Source organism: Saimiri boliviensis, chromosome 21 (genome assembly GCF_048565385.1).
Source record: "Saimiri boliviensis isolate mSaiBol1 chromosome 21, mSaiBol1.pri, whole genome shotgun sequence".
Classification (NCBI taxonomy): domain Eukaryota; kingdom Metazoa; phylum Chordata; class Mammalia; order Primates; family Cebidae; genus Saimiri; species Saimiri boliviensis.
Genome location: NC_133469.1, coordinates 32,482,655 through 32,505,467, shown reverse-complemented (window position 1 = coordinate 32,505,467; position 22,813 = coordinate 32,482,655). Strand labels below are relative to the sequence as shown.

General features: G+C 40.8%; 1 protein-coding gene across 3 annotated transcripts in view; it reads right to left on the bottom strand.

Annotated features, from left to right (window-relative positions):
- Positions 1 to 16,390: 16,390 nt before the first annotated feature.
- HORMAD2 (HORMA domain containing 2) overlaps positions 16,391 to 22,813 on the bottom strand; it is a 92,866-nt gene continuing 86,443 nt past the window's right edge. For 2 of the 3 annotated variants that reach the window (XM_003938458.3, XM_074391163.1), the window contains exon 11: positions 18,995 to 20,035. In XM_003938458.3, the coding sequence (XP_003938507.1) occupies positions 19,931 to 20,035 (105 nt within the window). In that variant the 3' untranslated portion in view covers positions 18,995 to 19,930. Of the gene's footprint in view, positions 16,816 to 18,994; positions 20,036 to 22,813 lie in introns of those variants that run through there. The other variant, XM_074391164.1, reaches the window with a different exon arrangement.

Here is a 22,813-nt window from a genome sequence, read left to right as displayed (position 1 = left end):
ACAAGGCAGCGTATGGGCCTGAGAGCTGGGAGACCTCAAAGAGCCTGCCCTGCCATTGACTCACTGTGACCTTGAACAACTCACTTCTCTTTGTGAGTCCTTATCTGAGAGAGGAGGTGTGACAGTCTTGCCCCTGACATAGCGGTTCAGATATGAGACAAGCCTGAATGAGACTAGGGCGTCAAGTACTTTTAGTTCCTTGAAATGAAAGGATCATTCATCTTGGACGATAAATTGTTAAAAAATGCTAGCCCATAAATATTTTTTGGATTATCTCAAGAATAAAGTAAAGAAAATCAATGTTGTTTACTCTTGGTTTTCTTTAAATTGCTACTGGTTCAGGGAATACAAGCCCCCAATGACCAACACGGGCTATAAAAATCAGGACTTTTGCCAGGTGCGGTGGCTCATGCCTGTAATCCCAGCACTTTGGGAGGTTGAGGTGGATGGATCACCTGAGGTCAGGAGTTCAAGACTAGCCTGACCAACATGGAGAAACCCCGTCTCTGCTAAAAACACAAAATCAGCCAGTAGTGATGGCACGTGCCTATAATCTTAGCTACTCGGGAGGCTAAGCCAGTAGAATCGCTTGAACCTGGGAGGTAGAGGTTGTAGTGAGCTGATATCGCGCCATTGCACTCCAGCCTGGGCAACAAAAGCTAAACTTCATCTCAAAAAAAAATATATATATATATCAAGGCTTTTCCCACCCCATGTTGGCCAAAGCAATGTTCCTAGCAGATTGCTTTCATCATGTTGCTCCTCTGCTTAGAAACCTTCAAGATGCTACTTGGCTCCAGGATACACTCCAAACTGACAGTCAATTCCCCTTGTGACCTGGCTTCACCTGCATGATTTATCACCTCTCCTACATGAAACCCTAGAATTCTCTAGCATTGCCACCCTGATATCAGATCACCCCTGCAATGTCTCCTCACAAGTGGGTAGCCAGTCTTTGGGTGCAGTGATAGGGAGAAGCCTCTGATGCTCAAAGCAATCTGGCCTTTTTCTAATCATCCCTCATTGTTAGACACTTCTTCCCTATATTGAATGAGAATCTGCTTCATCACAAATCCCAACCAGCCATAGGTCCCATTGAGCCACCCCAATTCAGTTTCATTCCTCTTACTCAATGTTTGAAGACAGCTATCATGTCACCCTGGAGAAATCTCTTTTCCAGACTAAACAACTGTAATGTCTTTAACAGACTTTTTGTTGACTTGGTTTTCAGACTCCCAAATGTTGTTGTTGTTACCTTTCCCTAGACATGCTTCAAATGGTCAATGTCTCTTTTAAAAACGTGACCCTTTGAACTAGATGCAACACTCTAAATGTGGACTGATTGGTGGCATTAGTATCTCCTTTGTTTCTATAATAGGTTAGATAAGACATGTGACAATACTCCAGTGGCTTAAAGAATATAGAATCTTTCTTCTCTCAAGTAACCATCTTGAGTGGTGAGTGATGATGAGTGACATGAGTGACCCAGGCCGGCAAGTGGCTCTATTCTCTGCAGTCTTTCAGTGACCCAGGCCCCTTCTGATTGGGGATCTGCTAGCCCATGTGGTGTTCTGGTATAAGCTGGGTTGCTACCAAGTCCAAGATGTCTCCAGCAAGAAAAGGAAAGTGTGAAGAGGGGGGGTTCACTCACCTCTTAAGGGCCCCAGCTGTCACTAAAGATCTTTTTTTTTCTTTTTTTTTTTTGAAACGGAGTTTCGCTCTCGTTATCCAGGCTGGAGTGCAATGGCGCGATCTCGGCTCACCGCAACCTCCGCCTCCTGGGTTCAGGCAATTCTCCTGCCTCAGCCTCCTGAGCAGCTGGGATTACAGGCACACTAAAGATCTTTTATTAGCATTCCACTCATGAGAACTCAGTCTCATGGCCATGTTCAACTGCAAGGGAAGCTGGGAAATACAGTACAGCCAGGCAGCCATGTGTCAGAAGCCCCATCGCTATTCAAGAACAGGAGAATGGTGGACATTGGCAGTCACAGTGGGGGCCAGCTTTATTGGTCTTCAGTTCCAAAAACACATCAAGCTCCTTCTAGACTTAGGGCCAATGCACTCACTGTCCTGCCTCTCTGCCTCTCCTTCCTCTTTGTATGGCCTCAGCTCAAACACCACTTCCTCAGAAAGGCCTGCCCTGACCACTTTCATGAAATGCAGGTCCCTCCTGACCCTGCCCCACTTTTATTTGTGTCCCTCCAGACCCGTCACAAGGTTTAATGATTACGTGTTTACTTTTTCTGGTGCTGTTTCTCTCCTCTACTAAACTACAGGCTATGTGTGGGAGGGACTCTTTCTGTCTTGTTCCCAGGGTGCATTCACTGCCCAACCTTGTGCCTGACACATATTAGGGGACTAAATAAGGACTTGTTGAATTAAAGAACAGAGTGACACAATATGTTTACTAAATATCGCCTTTTTTTTGCCAAGCCGCATTACACTGTTAGGGCCATATTGTGGTAAACTAAAAGGCCTCGGTCTCTTTTCACATCAACTGTGGTTAAGACATATTTCTCCATCTGCTTTTTGAGAAGTTGATTTTTTGACCCTAGATACAGTATTTTGTATTTATAACTATTGTATTTCATCTGCTTGTTTTTCTCTATCATTCTAGCCCCAAAAGATCTTTTTTGATACATCAATTAATACACTTATTTATCTCTTCCAGTTTCATATTATCTGGAACTCTGATAATGTATCCTGTGTGCCCATGTGTTTCCTTATGTCATTGGCAAACAGAAATGAAGATGGAAAAATGAAATGGGCCAAACATCAAGTTCTGTAACAGTACGGGAACGATCCTCTATCCTGCCATTGATTCATCATCTCTGGGGATGAATGCTGCTTTACACAGACCACAGCCTTACCAAGAATATCACAGAGCCTATGGCAGATGCCATGCTGCAACAAGTGGCATAATGGAACTCAATCCAGTTGAGTTCTTCTCTTACACAGAACCATAGAAACTTTACATTAGAAAAAAAAACAAATTCCAGCCAATCACAAGAATCTCTTGGCCAACATCCTCTAGTTTACCAGTCTAATAACCTTATAAAAAACAGGAAGTGATTAGTTCTTAGTGCACCCATGCTTGACTCTTCTTAGCAATTATTGTTTTTGCAAACCCTTTTTTTTTTTTTTTTTTTTGAGACGGAGTTTCGCTCTTGTTACCCAGGCTGGAGTGCAATGGCGCGATCTCAGCTCACCGCAACCTCCGCCTCCTGGGTTCAGGCAATTCTCCTGCCTCAGCCTCCGGAGTAGCTGGGATTACAGGCACGCGCCACCATGCCCAGCTAAGTTTTTGCACCATTAGTAGAGACGGGGTTTCACCATGTTGACCAGGGTGGTCTCGATCTCTTGACCTCGTGATCCACCTGCCTCGGCCTCCCAAAGTGCTGGGATTACAGGCTTGAGCCACCGCGCCCGGCCCTGCAAACCCTTAATTCAAACTTTGTTCTGAAACTTTTCCAGAATTTCCTTTCTGGAACTCCTGCCACACTTGTCCATTTTCTGTCACCAAACCCCCTTCAATCCTCAACCTCTGAGCCGTCACTCCTCTTTCCTTCCTAGTAGGAGATGCTCTTCCTGCCTGACTCTATGTATACAAACCCTGACCTCCCTCCAAGAGCCAGCTCAAAAGTCACTCCCTCCTTGAAACTTTCCCTCACCATGCCAGACCTCTCTCTCTCTCTGCTCTGAGGTATGTGGTAACCTGTTGGTATTTGTTAACCCTACTCCTCTTCAGGGCTTGTTACTGCTGCATCGAAAGGGCCATCTGAACGGCTCAGGCCTTCCTTTCATCATACCCAGCCAGTGCCTTCCACAAAACCCATTTCCAAGAAGGTTTGTAAATTGAGTTGACCACTGACAATCAGCATCAACTTATGCTGTGGGCCTAGCTCCTCATTCAAACTTCGGCCAATGCTGTGTTCAAGGGCTAGATGATGTGGTCGTCTAGTGTGTTTGGAAATAACAATTTTTTTAAAGTAAAAAATTACAAAGTCCCAAAGAAACTGAAGAATTATTGATTTTTTTTTTACACGGAGGGAAACTAATCTGTTTGACAGAACATTCTGGAAAATCAAGGTGGTTATGGACAGATGATTAATCTAAACCATAACATTTATACATCCTGAATGTTTCAGCAGCAAAGGAGACCAATCAAAATTCAGAGCTACAAGCAAAACATTTTTGGAAGTGTTTACTCACCTTTCAGATGCATATTTAGATTTACAAAAGATTTCAAGTAGGGCTTCTTTAACTACGTGTGAAGATTTAAAACAATTTAGTTTCTATGTAACTTTGGAAGAAGTCAATGCAATAACGTGAAGTCCACCTGCACTGAAGTTCCCTTGGTAGCATCAGTATCTGGCAGAGCTACTGATGCCACATCATACCACATTGAGAGGAAAAAGTTAGCTCTATTAGATCATTGAGTCTAACTCCTCCCAACTACAAATAAAAACTTTGTACCCTGGAGGGGAGAGAACTCAGAAAGGAAAGAGTCTCCCACTGCTGGAGTCCCCCACATGTCACAGCACTCACAGAAGGAGCCCCCTCCTCTTCCCAGCCTCCCAAGCCAGCCACCTCTTTCAGAAAGTATCAGAGAGAAACTTTCTTTTCTATCAAAAAATGCTGATGACTCTATTTGCAAAATGTCTCATTATAAAAACCTTCTCTGCTGCTTGCTTTCTGAGCTTTAATAAATCCTGGATTAGTATGAAAACCACCCAGGCACTGACTCTCTTCATTTGCCGACGAACTGTCTGGAGTTGGCTGCTTCTTCATGAGTAACTTCCCCAAACTTTTGGGAAATTGCCCAATGCCAGGAACTTAGGACCACCAGATCAACTTCTCAGAGCAGAGAAAGAAAAATCATTATAATGTCAGTCCTGAAAGCTGGCACTGGCTTCTCCTCCCTTGTTTTTCTCTCTTTCCTTGCTGGCCTTTCTTGCTCATAGCAATTCATGCATGTTCTCCTGCTTTTTTTTTTTTTGACTAAAAATAGAATCTGGGTTCCCAGCTATCACTTTAAATGTACAACATGTGGGTTTTCAGTCTGCTCTTAGCTTTGCTCATTCTTGTAACTCCTCTATGATAGGAGGAAGCCTCTTTTCTAGTTATTTCCATTCAGTGTTTCCCTGTCTTCAAATGTGTCCATCCAGATTTCTAGGAAATTGCAGTGCTACAGCTATTCTCTCAAAAGGGCCACATTAAAATTTCCAATCTCAACACTTTTGCTGGCTTGCATTTCATGTGAGCTCAGGGCCACTTTCACAGTTTCCAAAGTGTCTTTCTAGCCTCCACCTTCCTTCCCTCATTTCCTTCTGCTTTTCTTTCCCTCTTGGGTGAGCCTCCATGAGAAGAGTGCTTCAGCGTTACTGGAGCACACTGTCCCTGTCAGCTCCTTAGCAGGGGTTAGGCTGAGAGGCATCAACAGGTGACAATGGGGACTTTATAGTGCCATCGACAGGCAAAGGCGGTATGACAGTGGTAACTGCAAGAGATAACCGTGCCGGGGATAGTGGCTGAAGCTGTAAGATGAAAGTAGTTGGGGGGATTGAATGCCCAGAAGCCACATTCAGAAGCCAGCTGATTTGTAAATGTGTCTTACCATCTGCAAGATGGGAAATGAAATGTCCTTGAACTGCAGAGAAAATTTTGTGGTCCAGAGGCTGCTGCAGTAATCCAGGCAGCAGAAGATGGTGCCCTGAAATTACTTTACAAGAGAAAGGGAGGGTTGAGGGAAGAGAAGGAATTCAGGTGATATATATATATATATATAGCATTCCAAATGATTTCACTTGGTCCTCACTTGTGAGGAATTATTATCCCCATTTCACAGGTGAATCTCACAGGGCACTGAATTGCTCACCCAAGCCCACGTGGCTAATAAGTGGTCCTGAGGTGACTGTGGTATTAGAATAGTATACCACTGCCAGCTAGTAGTCTCTTAGCACAAATTGGACTCCTAGTAGGACTTAGAGAGAGGAGGTGTAGGGCAAGTGAGTTTAATTGTGGGAGAAAAGATGCAAGCTCAAGTCATGAGTGGTTTTCCAAGACAGCAGGCCTGGGTGGGGTGTGGCCGCAGGGCATCCTGGGAGATGGGAGGCATGGCGTGAGAGGGCAGGAACAGCAGGAAAAGCAGGGTGTCAGGAGAGGAGCCCTGAAGACTCCTCTTTGGATAGAGGGACACCAAAACCAAACATTTACAGCTTAAGCTAACTGATCAGTATGTCTTGGAGAAAGACAGTTTTTGACTGCAGTATAAGATACTGTAGCAGAGCTGGGCAAGGAGTGAGGAAGACTCAAGGCAAGGAGAGCGCAAGGCCAGGATACATGTGCCATGTACTTGGTACAGGTGCACTCAGAGCAGGTCCTCCATAAGCTGTGAGATCTGGGGCAGCGAACACAGGCTATGTGCAGTAGTTGCTACTCACCTACTCCCTACCCCCAGGAGATAATGATGAAACTTCAGTGTGACTATATGCATTAGAAACCCTTTGTAAGTCCTCTGTAATGGTGAGTTTTAATATAATATATTAGCCTGAGTTCTAGTTACTACCTACTGAAGCCTTCTCTGGAGAAAGATTGTTAGTCTGGTTCTTAGTACTTCACTGCTCCCCAAATCTTCCCTTGAAGGAGTCTCTTTGGAATCTGGATGAAGTAGTAACCTTCAACAGCTAGTAGGTTGTTGGTTGGAAGGGCTTATTAGTTTCCTGTCCCAATGCCTTATCATTCCCCCAAGACTAGAAGCGAAGACTTAGATACAAAGAGTTAGAACTAGTTTTCAAAACACTGGAAACAGAAAGAGATGTGACCTTAGTTTAGGAGTAAAGAAAAAAACCTTTTTCTTGAGGCAGGGTCTTGCTGTGTCACTCAGGCACAATCACAGCTCACTGCAGCACTGACCTCCTGGACTCAAGTGATCCTCCCAGTTGAGTAGCTGGGACTATAGGCTAATTTTTGAATTTTTTTGTAGAGACAGCGTTTCACCATGTTGCCCAGGCTGCATAAACTCCAGGGCTCAAGCAATCTGCCCTCTTTGGCCTCCCAAAGTCCTGGGATTACAAGCATCAGCCACTGCACCTGGCCCAAATTTCATTTTTAATTTTTTTTTTTTTTTTTTTTTTTTTTTTTGAGGCAGAGTTTCGCTCTTGTTACCCAGGCTGGAGTGCAATGGCGCGATCTCGGCTCACCGCAGCCTCCGCCTCCTGGGTTCAGGCAATTCTCCTGCCTCAGCCTCCTGAGTAGCTGGGATTACAGGCACGCGCCACCATGCCCAGCTAATTTTTTGTATTTTTAGTAGAGACGGGGTTTCACCATGTTGACCAGGATGGTCTCGATCTCTCGACCTCGTGATCCACCCGCCTCGGCCTCCCAAAGTGCTGGGATTACAGGCGTGAGCCACCGCACCCGGCCCCAAATTTCATTTTTAAAATTTCAAATGGCAGCTGCCTGCAATGGCTACAAGGGGACCTAAGACCAGTGACTGCGGGAAGTAGGAAAAAAGGCATTTTAAAGGAAAAATAAGGAGGTGGGGTGAATTTAAGGGCTCAAGTCAGTGAGTTTTGATTTTCAAAAGAATCCAACTTTGACTTAGCAATTAAGCTACTCCTGATTTTCTGGTAGCACAACTCAAGTTAGAACATTGGATAAGAAGCTTGAAAGAACAATACAAACTTCAGAAGATACTTATTGTGGAAATTTATGTACATATGAAAGTAATTCCCAGAGAGGGCCCTTGGAAAACGTTGGCCCTCCTCTTCACTTCCTCACCTGAAAATGGGTAAACAGCTCAGGGACAGAGTGAGAATCAATGCAGCCATATTTCTAATGATTCAATGATTTTTTTTCTCCCCAGAGACGGGGATTATTCTTTGACTTTCCCTTTTGAATATTGTTTTCTGTTTCTGCCTCTTTAATTAGAGACAGAAATTCAATTAATAAGGAGGAAAAAAGAGAAAGCCTTTTCAAGCCAATTTCCTTGTGCTCCCGAGAGTTTCTGAGGTTAGGTCAGCACATATCTATGCTGTTTACCTCTTTGGCTGTTGACAGGATGGCATGTGACTTGGCCAAAAGCTGTAGCTGGCCAGAGCAATGACCACTACTGTCTTGGCTTCAGAGATGCTTACTGTCTTGGCATATAACAACAGTGTTGTTTACCAGATAAATGTTTTTTTCAAATATATATTATTATATTTATTCTATTTTTGCAACCCCTATCAAAGAAAGAGAAAGCAGCCATGCCAGGGTACAATCAGAGGTCACTGTGCTGTATCAAGCACTTTGGGTTTCCTGTTGACTAGCCTACATTTCTCTTTGCATTAAGACTCACACCCACTCCCTGCTGCCACCCCCACTGCCCCTGCTACTTTGCCCTTAAGAAAACTGAACATTATAAAGTGAACGTAAATCAAATGTTTTGAAGGGAAGGGTCACGGTATGTTTCTAGGCTGAAACACATTTTTCAGGTTGCTTAAAAGAAATTATATTTGGCCCATTTTCAGGGCAGCTCTTTGGCTTAGGGAAATAAGGCATCTGCTAAATCAGCAGCCCCCCAACCCCCTCCATTCCACTAATCATAGCACTTCCAAACTTAGCTGGGCCAGAACTTAACACAGGGGACTAAGAAAATGATCTAAATGTTCAATCAAATCAATATCTTCTATTGCACAATATTCACAAAGTATAGTTAATTGAAAAAAAAAACAAAAAAAATACAGGCACACACAAAGGAAATATACTAAAGAAGAGGGTGGGACTATGGGTAATTTTTTTCTTCTTTGTGCTTTTCTTATTTTGCCATACTTTTTACCATAAACAAGTATTATACTCATAGGAAAGCATGGTGGTTAAAAGCAGACTTTGGAGTCAGACTGCCTGTTTCAAATCCTCGCTTGACCACTTCCTGTGGTGACATTAAGCAAATTACTTGATTTCTCCGTGCCTCAGTTTCCATATCTCTAAAATGGGGATAAGAATTGTACCATCTCAAAGGGTTGTTATGGGAATTAAAGAGTTAATATGTATGAAGTGCTTAGAACACATCTAGCGTATAGTAAGCCCTAAATGTTAAATGAAGAAAACATTAATTTTTAATTTAGTCAAATTATGGTTAATTTTCTCTAGAATGCTACTTGCCATTCTGTCACATTCACATTTTATTATATGTGTTGCTGAATAGAGGACACATACATCCGAAAGCTAATGTTTGTCCTCAATAGTCAGGGTGGATGCTTGACATTTGGTAGGTGGTGAAAATTCTTACTTGCCAGGCCACGACAAAGAGCAAAGATTTCCCAAAGATATAATATGACCCTCCCACTCTAAACCCCTCCTTTGGTCATAGATGAATTATGGCAAGCCTTATTGTCTCCTAAACCACAGGTTATACTATCACAGTTTGATTAATGACATTCACAGAACTGGAAGGATCCTTGACCTTCGGTAAATTAGGCCCCCTTGCCCAGGAGTGGAAATGCCTTGGTTAAACCTGTTTTCAGTGATACGTGCTCCACTTCCTCACGTAGGCCTGGGAGGAGCAGAGGGAAATGAGAACCAGCTTTGTGGCAGACTGTCAAATAATTGGGAAATTGTTAATGACTGATAGGAAAAGATGCAGGTGGTAGTGATGAGGCAGAATGAGTTCTGAAGGATCTTTTTCCATCAGTAAGAGGGTCTTCACACGAAAGCAAACCCACAGTTTAAAAAAAAACTCCAATATTGTGGAAAGTGAGAAACATACACTTTGTTATCTTGCAGACTAAAAAAACTAAATGACTGAGCTATTTTTTCATTTTGTAATAAAAAATGTTATGTTGGTGAGGTGTAAACCAAAAACTAACAGAAATAAGTAAACTGAAAAAAAAAAAAAGAAAAGCAGGGAGGAGGGGTCTCCTACCCAGGGGAGGGAAGACAAGATGGCACTGAAACTCACATAAAATCACCACTGATACTGTTGCCTTTCAGCCAATGGAAAAATATTCTAGAAAAAGGAAACTCCAAAGCTCTTGTTTACCCAGCTGTCTGTACAAAGTGAATTATTCATGATTACATGTGAATAATAAACCTATGCAAATATTTGTTGTATTCTCAATTTTGAGGAGGTTGGGGGAGCAGCAGGAAGTCATTTTAAAGTGATTCAGTTAACTATCTCCTTTAAAATTAAATCAAGAAAAAGATTTTTGATTGTTATTTATATATGTCTCCCCACAAAAGAAAAACACACAAGGTTGTTTTTTTCTTAGGAGGCTTATGTCCTATTGGAAGTGACAATTTAAAGCTTTTCTCTTAGTATCATGACCTTTACATAATTTCCTTAGAAACTAATTGTGAAAGCTTTTTTTTTTTTTTTTTTTTTTTTTTAATTTTACTGGCTTTAGAGGGCTGAAAAGCTTACAGCAGAGGTTCTTCTATAAAGGGAAATCTTAACTGACAAGTTTCCAGGTACCTGCTGCTTACTGTAAACTCTTACCTATAAATTTCAGTTATAGGTTTTTGATAAAGGGAATATTACAATAATACTGATACCTGGCAGTTTTAAGCTGTTTATCTTTTTGGTTACAGAATTGGTTTAACAGTTTCCATCAGAACTGTTAGACTATGACTTTTAGCTAGAACTATCTTAGGGTTTATTTAGCTTATCCATTTTAAGAAGCACTTGAAATCTAAGCAATTGCAAGATATTGAAAGGTGTTTTATTATCTTGCAAACTGTAACTTTTCTGCCTCTCTACACAGTGTATTATCACCATAATCTGTGAAAGAGTTCATACCATGCAAATGATTGCTTTATATACTATAATCATTAATAAAAACAACTTCCCTGTGAGCCTCATTATGAAGGTTGAGTTGTTTCTGACTAAAGCCCAAGTTTCAGTTAAGCATAGACTAGGTTCTGATAAAGCTCGCTTTTGCTCAACAGTAACCCAAATGCCTGGAGGAGGGGCCAGAGAACTGGGCTAGGCTCTCCTGGTTCCAGGGATCAGGATCTCTCTAGAACCACTGATGATGAGTGGGTTGGTCCCTCAAGCGAACCAACCCTCCATTCCGCCTCCAAACTATCCCAGAACCCAGGTACTGTGCCAGAGTTAGAGTAGACTATCACAACCCACTGCTTCTACCTTATGGTTGTTGAAAACCCTAGGTGGAAAAGACAGGTTCACCATCCACATTTTGCAGCTAAAGCAACAGGGGAATAGAGAACTAAGAGACTTGTCCAGAAATCAAGGGAGAAACGAGATTAAGACTACAATCCAGACTTTGACTCTAATGAATATTCCATGATACCCTGCCCTGCACCACTGTCCCCAATCTACCTAGAAACCAATGAGTTGGTAATTTGCCAGTTGCCAGCACAATCCCTAGCACCACAATTAACCTACTATTATCTTTTTCTTCTGCTATTATCATTTCTGTAGATTCGCACAGTGTGAAAATGGACCATACAGAGGAATAAGAGAGCAGAAAGTCATCTTATCTACTCCACAAGCTTTAGGCAGCACTGTGTCGAAACCAACCTAGATTTCCAGAATAGATCATTCTATCACCTCCTCTGGAATTTGAATGCCATCGAATGCAACCTAAGTCCCTTTTCTTTTATTCTCTGTTGACTCAGGATAACTACTTTCTTATTTAACAAAAAACCCAAAACATTAAAATTGCATTTTAAGGTTAATTGGCAATGTTAGTAAGTGGCAAACGTAGGCCTCAAATAGAAGGTAATAATGAATAACTTGAAATGTTTGGAAAAAGATGATCTATATCTATTAAAACTCCATCAGTGAGTAAAAAAGTGGTTTCATTATTAGCATTTTCACTCTCCTGTTTCTCATAGTCTACAGTTATATTAGCAACCTTGCATTTCACTTTATGGAAACTTGTCTCCATTATGATTTAGTTCAATGGTTTCCTTCTCATACTGTTTCAGCTAGGGAGTCATTTCATTATGCTGGGAAGATTCTGAACATGTAATGTAATTAATTCCTTTAATAGGCTCCTCTTTAGGGAAGACCCATTAGTAGACATCACTGTGAATTAACATCTTAGTCCAGGAAAAAAGGTCTTTGGAGACAAAAGTGAAACAGATAAATCTTTGTTGAGAGATGTGACCAGAGGATTTAACCGCATTCCTTGTGGTTTCAGAATGACATGCATATTCTGGGACCCACAGATAGGCAGAGATAGTTGTCATTCTCAGTAATGCCCTGACCACACCAGCTCTTTAACATAAAGAGATAGTTCTAAATGTTGTAATTTCTTAGAAGAACACATCATGGGGGTGTACACATTGAAGGCAGGGGAATAAAGTGAAACTCTGCCCACTGGCTAATGCCTATAAAGAAAGGCTACTGGCTTTCTTTTAATTGACATGTTAAAAGCACACTTGAAAAAAAACACACACTTGAAGGCTTCTGGACAAGTTCTTCTATATCAGTCTACTAAGGATTGGTCTTCCCTTTGAATCTTGATGAATAGTAGTGAAGTCTTTCTGTTGGGGTCTGAATATTTTCTTATATTATTTTTACATATCGTCTCTGGAAGCAGATTTCTCTGTGTTCAAAATTCTGGCTTTGCTATGTACTAACTGTGTGATCTTCAACAAGTGATTTAACTTCTCTGTATCTTATATTATCCAAAATTCAGATAAAAGCAGTACTTGCTTCAATTGGTAAAGAGAATTCAATGAATGAGCACATGTAGGTGCTTAGTGGAGTGTCTGGCCTTGAGTAAGTGCCATCGACATTGACTGATATTGTGATTAACTCTGCTGAGTGGAGGTCCGACCACGGGCATGGAGGCCTGCAACACAAAAGCTGAAAAACTCTTGACAAAGCAGAGGAGTGGGTGCCTGGGCCTGGGGAGGGTAGGCTGGCTGCAAAGGGACACAAGCGAACTTCTGGGGTGACAGAAATACTCTATCTGTTGATCATTACAGTGGTTACTCTAGTGTAAGCTAAAAAACATTTAAACAATTCTTTCCCTGATTATCCCATTTAATATACCAGTCCAGGCTCTAGTCACCTTACATCTGTATTAACGCAATAGTCTCCTGGTTGATTTTTCTGTCCCTGAGCTCTTTCTTTAATTCCTCCTTGGTGTGCCCATACTCACTCCCATTTCTGAGGCTACTTCAATAATCACGCCTAGAACAGTATATGAGCCATTTGTTTAAAAAGGAGGGAAAGAAAGAAATGTGCGTAAGCAAGTATGTTTACTTATTTATGCCTAAAATAGCTCTGGAAAGACATATGAGAAACTGGTCATGTTAGCTACCTAGGGGGAAGGGAACCGGATGGCTGAAGGACTGGGTGGGAGGGAGGTTTTTCTTTATATATCCTTTTGTTCCTTTTGAATTTTAAATCATGTGAATGTATTACCTAACCAAAAACAAATAAATAAAATGTAGGGAAAAATGAAACCCTACAAAGTTAATCTATTCATTCTAGAAATATTTTATTTTTATTTGTTTATTTTTTAGAGATGTAGCCTTGCTGTGTTACCCAGGCTGGTCTCAAACTCTTGGGCTCAAGCAATCCTCCCGCCTCAGCCTCTTGAGTAGCTGGAATAACAGACACACACCACTGCATCCAGCTCATTCAACAAATATTTACTGGTTATCTATCACTTGCCAGGCGCATAGCAGGGTTAGCGTGTCCACAGCCATGATTGTGTTTCATTGGCAGATCCTTCATAAACTGCACGTCACCAGCCCTGCCTGCTTGTTTAGCTTTAAAACTCGCTGTTAGGAGATAGAAAGTCCACTGGTTAATCACAGTGGCCATGGCTGGTATCTGATTTAGGGAAAAAAACAAGGTCAGGGTCACTTATGCTACAAAGGACCTCCTTCCACATACTGAAAAGACGTAAAAAGCTGTAGAAGTGGCAAGGGTATGAGATGATACCTCATAACTAATGTTTATTGAACATTAACTTTCTATATGCCAGCTATTCTTCTAAATGCTTTTTCTGTATTAACTGATTGAGTTCTCAACAATAACTCTGTGAGAAAGACACTACTATTGCCCCCGTTTCACAGATAAGGAAATTGATGTACAGAGATAGCAAGTAACTTCCTTAGAGTCACACAGCTAGTAAGTAGGATGACCAGGGTTTGAACCCAGATAATGTCTAACTCCAGAACCCTCAATTTTAACTATTTTCCTGCCTTTTGGAAAAAGTATTGATAAAATGTTCCTTTGCTCTAAAATCTCTGTTGAAATTCAACTATTTATAGAAATGTCACTGAGTTTTATAGCTGGAAGAGATTATTCAGTTAGTTCAATTCTTATCCAAATGGACAACATCTTGGACAACTACTCCTGAACAATTCTAGTGATAAGGAACTCATTACAGCCAGAAGCAGTCACTATCTGACAGTTCTAATTGCTAACAAAAACAGTGAAATGTTGATTGCCTTCCATGTGCAAGGCAATTTGCTAGAGCATGGAAGAAAAATTCTTTAATATGTTGAGGCCAAATCTGCATCCTTGGGATGTCCTCCCACTGGGTTTATGTTCTATGCTTTGGAACAACCCAGAATGTGTCTGATGTGTCTGTGATTCCCTGCATTTCATGACAGCCTTTCATAAATTTAAAGACAGCTACAAAGTTCCCTTTAAACTTCCTTCTTCCTTGCTTATTCAGTCTGTTCTCATACCACAATCCCTAGGTGAGACTCATTTTTCTTATTAATAAGCTTCTGTTTTAAAATGCAAATGTGGGAGGGCAGCATATTAAGCTTTATCTGATGCTTCTCTCCCGTTGAACTATCTTGAAGGAAAGGAAGTTTCAATTTAGGGAAATGAGTGGGGAGGGTTCTGAGATCAAAGGCAATTGGAAGCATGGCTCAAGTGCTGGCCCTAGGCTTGGACAGGATGTTGATGTAGGAGCCCTGGGTAGGCAAAATGCAGCATAGAAATCCCAAGCTCCTAAGGCCAAGTGGGGTGGCTCACACCTGTAATTCCAGCACTTTTGGTGGGCAGATAGCTTGAGCCCAGGAGTTCAAGACCAGCCTGGGCAACATGGCAAAACCCCATCTCTCCAAAAAAAAAAATTAGCCTGGCGTAGCAGCACATGCCTGTAGTCCCAGCTACTTAGGAGGAAGCTGAGGTAGAAGGATTGCTTGAGCCTGGGAGGTTGAAGCTGTAATGAGCCAAGATTGTTCCACTGCACTCCAGCCTGGGTGATAGAGTGAAACCTTGTCAAAAAAAGAAAAGGGAAAGAAAAGAAAAGAGAAAAGAAGGAATCCTAAGCAACTAGAGACAAAGTGGACATGCTAAGAGTTAAAAAGCAGCAATCATGATGAACATCTGTTGAGTAGTGACTATACGTATGCAGGGCAGTTTACTTGGAAGGCTGAGATGGGAGGATCATTTGAGCCTGGGAGGTCAAGGCTGTAGTGAGCCATGATGAAGCCACTATACTCCAGCCTGGGTGACAGAGTGAGACTGTCTCAAAATAAAATAAAATAAAAGTGTAATGAGACTTTACTACTAAAAGCTCTGGGATAACATGATGGAATTATAACACAGGAAAAAGCCCTGAAGCTGGGTAAATCAGCCTGTTACCAGAAATGCTAGCCAATCCCTTTCTCAACATCCTCTGTTGAGCAAATCGCATGTGCAACTTCCAGCCAGGTTGCAGGGAACAGTTTATGACAGCCCTTCACATAGCCATTGGTACCTGTGAGCCACCACCTACTGTAAGACTGAATTTGCTCCTCCCAGAAGGTGAAAGTCTATTTGCAGAGATGTTGTGCACCCAAAGGGATATTATATGAGCAGATTAGCTCCTTAGGACCTCAAGTCTTGGCATTTCTAAATAGGAATTTGACTTTACCAATGGATAACCCAAGGGCCCATTAAAATTTTTTTTTCTTTTTAACCAAGACAATGGTGTCCTTCTCCTCTATCAAAACTGGAAATTATATATCAAGTCTCAGCCAGGACCTTAGTATACAAATCACACAGTCACACTGAAAATAATACTTTTTTTTTCCTTTAAACAAACTAAAAATGTCTAAAGAGGATACATTTGGACATTTTCTCACTTGTATAGAATCTGGAATCATACATTGTAGCAGACCTTGACTTAACTCTTTTTTTTTTGTTTTTGTTTTTGAGACAGAGTCATGCTCTGTCACCAGGCACCAGGCTGGAGTGCAGTGGCGCAATCTCAGCTCACTGCAATCTCCACCTCCTGGGTTCAAGCAATTCTCCTGCCTCAGCCTCCTGAGTAGCTGGGACTACAGGCGCGTGCCACCATGCCCAGCTAATTTTTGTATTTTTTAGTAGAAACAGGGTTTCACCACGTTGGCCAGGATGGTCTTGACCTCTTGACCTCGTGATCCGCCCGCCTCAACCTTCCAAAGTGCTGGGATTACAGGCAGACTTAACTCTTACAAGCATAATGTGTTCAGTTTCATTTCATTATTTGGGATCTCTTTCTAAATGATGATGATTATAACTGAGAATTTTTTAATTATAAGATCCTGTGGAAGTCCCTGAATATCCAATACTTTTGGGTTTGAAACCATAAATTGACACTTTAAAAATACATTAAAATTGGCTCTAATGGTTAGTAGAATTTTAAGAATACACACACAACTCTGAACTTATATGAATGCAACTTTGACACTGATGAACATTTCCAGCATCTTCCTGGCAGAGATGAGCTGGAGAATGAAAGAACCCAGACAGCAGAGGGACCTGCAAGAGGGGAAACGAAGGTGTGGTTTCGGTGCCTGGCTTCAAAGGCTGGAGGCAATCATAAGCCTAACCCATGTTTTTCCAGATAGACCAAATTTCTGTAAAGACAGAAAAACCCCAAACAGCCAAATTAAAATTTCCCCTGCATAACTTTTTATTTAATAATGTCTCAGTTTCCAACTATCATCATCTAATCTTTGTGATCACACTGATGAACCAAGCACAGTCAGGGTGAGGGAAGGGTCTAGTACAGCTCAGGCACCCCAGCGTTTTCATTTTCATCCCGGCCTGTTTTCATTCTCTTTACTGAAGTGTCGGCTCCTTGATGCACTTACGCTTATTCATCCCGTTACAATTAAGGACCAAAATGAATAGCCTAGAGAAAAGATTTCTTTCCTTCTAATAAATCATTCACTAGATAGAACTGAATACATTCCAATATTGATAGCTGGTTGCATATTTGAACTCCACTGTGTAAAAATCAGATAGTTCACATTTTCATGGTTCTCGGATTCTCTTGTTAACAGATCTCCTTCCCTGTGTGCCCAGCCAAGGGCACAGGCCCAGAAACTTCTCTGTTGCCTTGCATACACACTGCCTCAAAAACACACAGTCCACCTACTGGCAGTGACAAAGACTGTTCTGTTGGGGAAAGAAGTGTTAATAGAGATAATAAAATCACTATAGAAATTTTTGGCTGGGCTTGGAGGCTCATGCCTGTAATCCTAGCACTTTGGGAGGCCGAGGCAGGTGGATCATGAGGTCAGGAGTTCAAGACCTGCCTGGCCAAGATGGTGAAACCCAGTCTCTACTAAAAACTACAAAAATTAGCCAAGCGCAGTGGCAGGCACCTGTAATCCCAGATACTCAGAAGGCTGAGGCAGGAGAATCGCTTGAACCCAGGAGGCTGAGGTTGCAGTGAGCCGAGATTATGCCACTGCATTCCAGCCTGGTGACAGAGTGAGACTCCATCTCAAGAGAAAAAAAACAAAAAGAAATTTTCTAGACAGATTCAAATTTGAGACTTTGACTTAAAGGATCTATCAACCTTAGGCTAAGTTTATGACAATCACAAATACAAATTATAAGCTCAATTCTCCTTCAAGCAAAATAGTTCCTTTTGAAATCCAGATTGACTAATTACTCAGTACTGCTAATTCGCTTTGAGAGTCTTTTATAGAGTTTTTGTGAAGCTCCTCTGTGATTAAACACTTGCAGTGAAGACAAGCTCACTAACTCACAAGGTAGCCCATTTCAAAATGTTGACAACTGACAACTGTGAGTTAAAAAGCTCCTCCTGGGCTGGGTGTGGTGGTTCATGCCTGTAATTCTAGCACTTTGGAAGGCTGAGATGGGTGGATTACTTGAAGTCAGGAGTTGGAGACCAGCCTGGGCAACATGGTGAAACCCCATCTTTACAAAAGATACAAAAATTAGCCAGGAGTGGTGGCACACACTTGTAGTCCCAGCTAGTCTAGAGGCTGAGGTGGAAGGATCACTTGAACCTGGGAGGTCAAGGTTGCAGTGAGCTGAGATCATGCCATTGCACTCCAGCCTGGGCAACAGAGTGAGACCCCGTCTCCAAAAAAAAAAAAAAAAAAAAAAAAAAAAGCTCCTCTTTATACTGAGCCAAATTGATGATCTCCTGTAGCCTTTACCAATTTGCTCTTACATCTTCTCTCTGGAGAGATACAAACCTAATTCCTCTACTAGACAGCTAATCTCTTTATGTGATTCTCTTAAAAGAAATTATAGTGACTCAGTCTACAATTCTATCAAGGATATAATAAATCCAATACCATTCTCTTCCTTTCAGGGGTAGAGCAGGCTTTTATGAGTCCACTTAATATGCTAAAAGAAGGGGAAATGCTCCTTGTCACCAGCAGGCCCCAGTGCTACAGCCCAATTTAAGGCCCCAGTTTGGTAGGCTTGCCCTAGATGGTCAGGAATGGCTGAGAGTCTGGCAAGGGGCAGCGCTGAACAGGCAAGTCTCTCTGGGATTTTCCTATAGAGATTGACCTTAGTCTGGGTTAGAGGTTGCTGATTCTCCATTTTGTGTATGTGTGTGTGTGTGTGTGTGTGTGTGTGTGTGTGTGTGCGTGTTAGATCTGGAAAGTTTTCCACAGTGCCTGAACCTGAGGGTTGGATTTAGTAGAAATCAGGCAGGCCTAGTAATCCATATTTTAACAAGCACTCCAGGTATTAATGATCTCACTACAGTTTACGTTTGAAGAAACACTGATGTAAGCAAAGAAATTTTTCCTTTCTGTGGGAAATAAGATGAGCAAAAAAAAAAAAATCTTGTATTTTTATTTAATTTAACCATAAGTCACACACTTAACATTTAACTTATTGGTCTCATCTCTTTAAATTAAATTACTAAACCTCACTTCATAAGTTACTAAATCTAATGTTATATAAATAATAGAAATAACACTTTAAATCATTTATTGTTCATTCATACTAATCATTAATTAAGTCTATCAAAATTCTTCCAGAATAAGGAAGGAACTAATAGCATCATTTGCAGGTTACAGACTGATAAACTGAAGTGATTGTTGGGAAATATTTAATATAGGTCTTAAGAAGAGTGCCAGGCTCCTGAATTGCAGCATGTTCACTGTTTTGGATTGTCTAACAGAACAGGGCCTGAGGCCAGAGTTGAGGGAAAGCACATTTTGGTCCCACAATTAGCTGATCAACCTTGTGACTGAGGTTAACACATAAATCACACCTGGATAAGCACCTCTACACACATCCTATGCAACTCTGTGGGAATATTTAATACAGCTACAGAAGGATTCCAGTACGCAGGTTACAACAAGTTAAAACATTTCACAGGAGTCTAAATACCTGAAGAGTTTAATTATGAAAAAAAAAATCCTTCTTTCCTTTGAGAAAACAGCTTCTTTCCAAAATAACTACTGTGGTTCTTTTACAAATATAATATAAAAGGTACCTCATCTCTAACCCATCTTTAAAGTAATGCTATCCCAAGGCAGCTCTATTGACCTTGTTTCCTTGTGGCAAAGTGAACTCATGTCCTATCTGACCAGCAATTTAGCACTTAGTAAACTGACAAAAAAAAAGTTGAGCATAAAACTTAGAAAAACGTTTTGGAAACAGGAATTTACTTTCCTGCTAAGACAATTCATGCATGTTTTTACAAAATAAACTTACTTTAAAATAAATGTAGCAAGAATTATCTAGGTTTCATTTTCTGTTAGGGACGAAGACCTTCTCTGGTTCACTGACCTTCCTCTTCTTCCTGGAGCACTCAGAACTTTGCTGACTGCACACAAAATTCATCCTTTGAATCTGTGAGAATCACCAGAGAGAGGCACAATTCAGCAGAGATTTTTGACATCCGCACAAGACATATATTAGACAGGTAGACCAAGCATTAATCCCTCAAGCTGCATAACGGATCCCAACCTGCTTTCCTGTGGGCTGGTTTGGCCCTGCACAGAGGCCTTGCTGCCAGTATCAGAGTCTGGTATTCCAAATTTCAGGAGCTAAGTTTCCCTTGGAGGCAGCCAGCTTCTGGGACAGTTTCTTGGCTCTCTCCAGTGAATTCAACACATCCAATTCTGGAGAGAAGGCTTGTCAAGGTGTGGGGCCAAGAAGGAGCAATTAAGGTTCAGGAGAGATCTGGGACACTGATTGCTTTAGAGGCAAATGTAATTTAAGTCCCAGTTTCAGGTAGTAGAGACATACTGCCTTGTCTTTTCTATGGTATGTTCAGATTAATGAATTAAGAAGAACCATAATCTTTCTGCTGAGGAGTATGTTATTGGTGAAAGGGAAGTTGGTTAGTGAATCATTATAGATATATATTTTGCCATTGAGTTTGGCTTTGCTAAAGATTTTATAACTTATTTTTGCTTAACTGAGTGAACAATTAGATATAATCTGTGAAACAATCCCTAATGCCTGGAATTCCAAGAAACACATAGAGGACACTTATATATTTTCCAGCCACTAGATGGGAGGAAAGGTTTTTCCATGTCCTATGTTTTCTCTTTGGAAGGAAAATGGAATAAGATATATATTTTTTAAAGCAAAACTTGTGAGAATATATAGTAGAAGTTCCAAAATTATCCTTTTTGTCTTTTCTAGGAGAGGCATGTTATTATTTAATTGATATGTTATTATAATAAAATAGTGGAAGTGCCAATAAAACATTTAAGTACCATTAGAAACAAAGATTGGGTGTCAAATGGCTAATTTAAGCACTAATTCATCCTTTAGTTTTAGAAAGCAGTTGAATTTCTGATCTCAGAAACCACAAATTCCCTTTGGCTTATATTAAGACAGAAGCTATATAAAACTCTGGGAAAATAAATAGAGCAGCCCATCAAATAGCTTGTTTGCTTATACATGTAAAAATTTGAAATGGCCTGTTGTAAAGAAAAGGAAATAGCAACATAAAAAATTAAAGCACAAAAACTAAGTTGTTATCTAGGAGATGCATTTGTTATGGTTTGACTCTAGGAAAAGTATCTGGTAAAAGTTAACTTGTCTAGAAATGTTGCTTGGGCATGCTTTCCATTTAAACCAAACTATCCTCACTTCTATCAAATCTAGGTACACATGAAAGAAGAGAAGATGAGTGTACAAATTCTCAAATGACCAGTTGAACTGGTGTTTTAACAGTTTTTTCTCTTTTTCTTCCATTGTTCAAATAAATCAAAGTTTAATTACAGGTTGCAGAACTGTAATTTTATTGCAGTGAGTCGAAACATCTTCAATAATGAAGGTATTTTCAGTATCTTCAATATCTCAAGGTAATAGTGAAGCCTGGGAACTCTCAATAGTTTATAGAATGTTAGTGGGCTGAAAAACAAGTATGTTATCAGTCAGGGGATACTTCTTAGCATAGACAAATAATCTATACAAACTACATAAACCAACAAATTTATCCACAGAAAGGAATATTTGAGAAACATTTTTCAGGTGTATTCCAACTGGCTGAATTTGTATACTTGGCACTAAAGCCAACAGCCAAGCAAAGGGCCAGAAATCAGGCAGTCTAGAAAGATTATCTGGATGATCTGAACAACATCAGATGATCATCAAATGACTTCTAATACATTTCATATTATATTTTAAACATACACCTTTTGAAGTATTTCTTTTTTCTTTTTCTTAATTATTAAGTGTTTCTTGATGCAGACTAACAAGAGGTTGCTATGATCTGTTTGCCAATAGAGCCTCAGGAGTAGAGTATCCACATACGTATCTGAAAAAAGCCCAGAAGATATGCTTTCTGTATATGATGTTGCCCTATTTTCCATCTTTGGTTTAGTAACATATTCTCCATTTGAGAAGCCAAAAAGCAGGCTTTGCCTTAGGCACAAATAGGATAGCCAACTGATTTGGTAGCAGTATTTGGGAAGTTCTAGAAGGGATTCCTTCTTCTAAATCATCACTTATTCCTTTATTCACTCCCTTAAAAAATGCTTGTTACTTGAATGTTCTCCCAGAGTTCTGTCTTTGGCTGTCTTTCTCCTTATTCTCCACACCTTCCCTGAGTGATTTCATCTACTTCCAGGAATCAATTACCATTCATAAGCAAAGACCCCCACATTTATGTTTACAGCATAGATCTTCCTTCTGAACTTCAGATCCATGTGAGTATCCAACTGCCAACTAAAAATCTCCACATGGGTATTCCAGAGAAAACTCAAGTTCAGTCTGCCGAAATTGAAATTCATCCTCTGCTTCTCTAAGCCTGTTCCCAATCATTGTTCTCACTCACCCAAGGTGTCCCAGTTAAAAACCAGAGACTTATCCATGACTACTCCATCATTCTCTTGCTAGCATCTAATTGATCACTAATTCCTTTTGGTCCTACCTCCTTACTGGCTCTCAAATCCATCCATTGTCACCTATTCCCATGACTTCTTTAGTGCAGGCAAACATCATCTCTCCCAATCACTCCTACTCCCACTGTGACTGCTTCTCTAATCCATTCTCTACTCTGGAGCACAGTCTTATATGCAGATCTGACCACATCGCTCTTCTGCTCCATCAATCATCCATTAATAACTTCCCATGGACCTCAGAATAAAGTCCAGGTGCTTTATGGCTGTG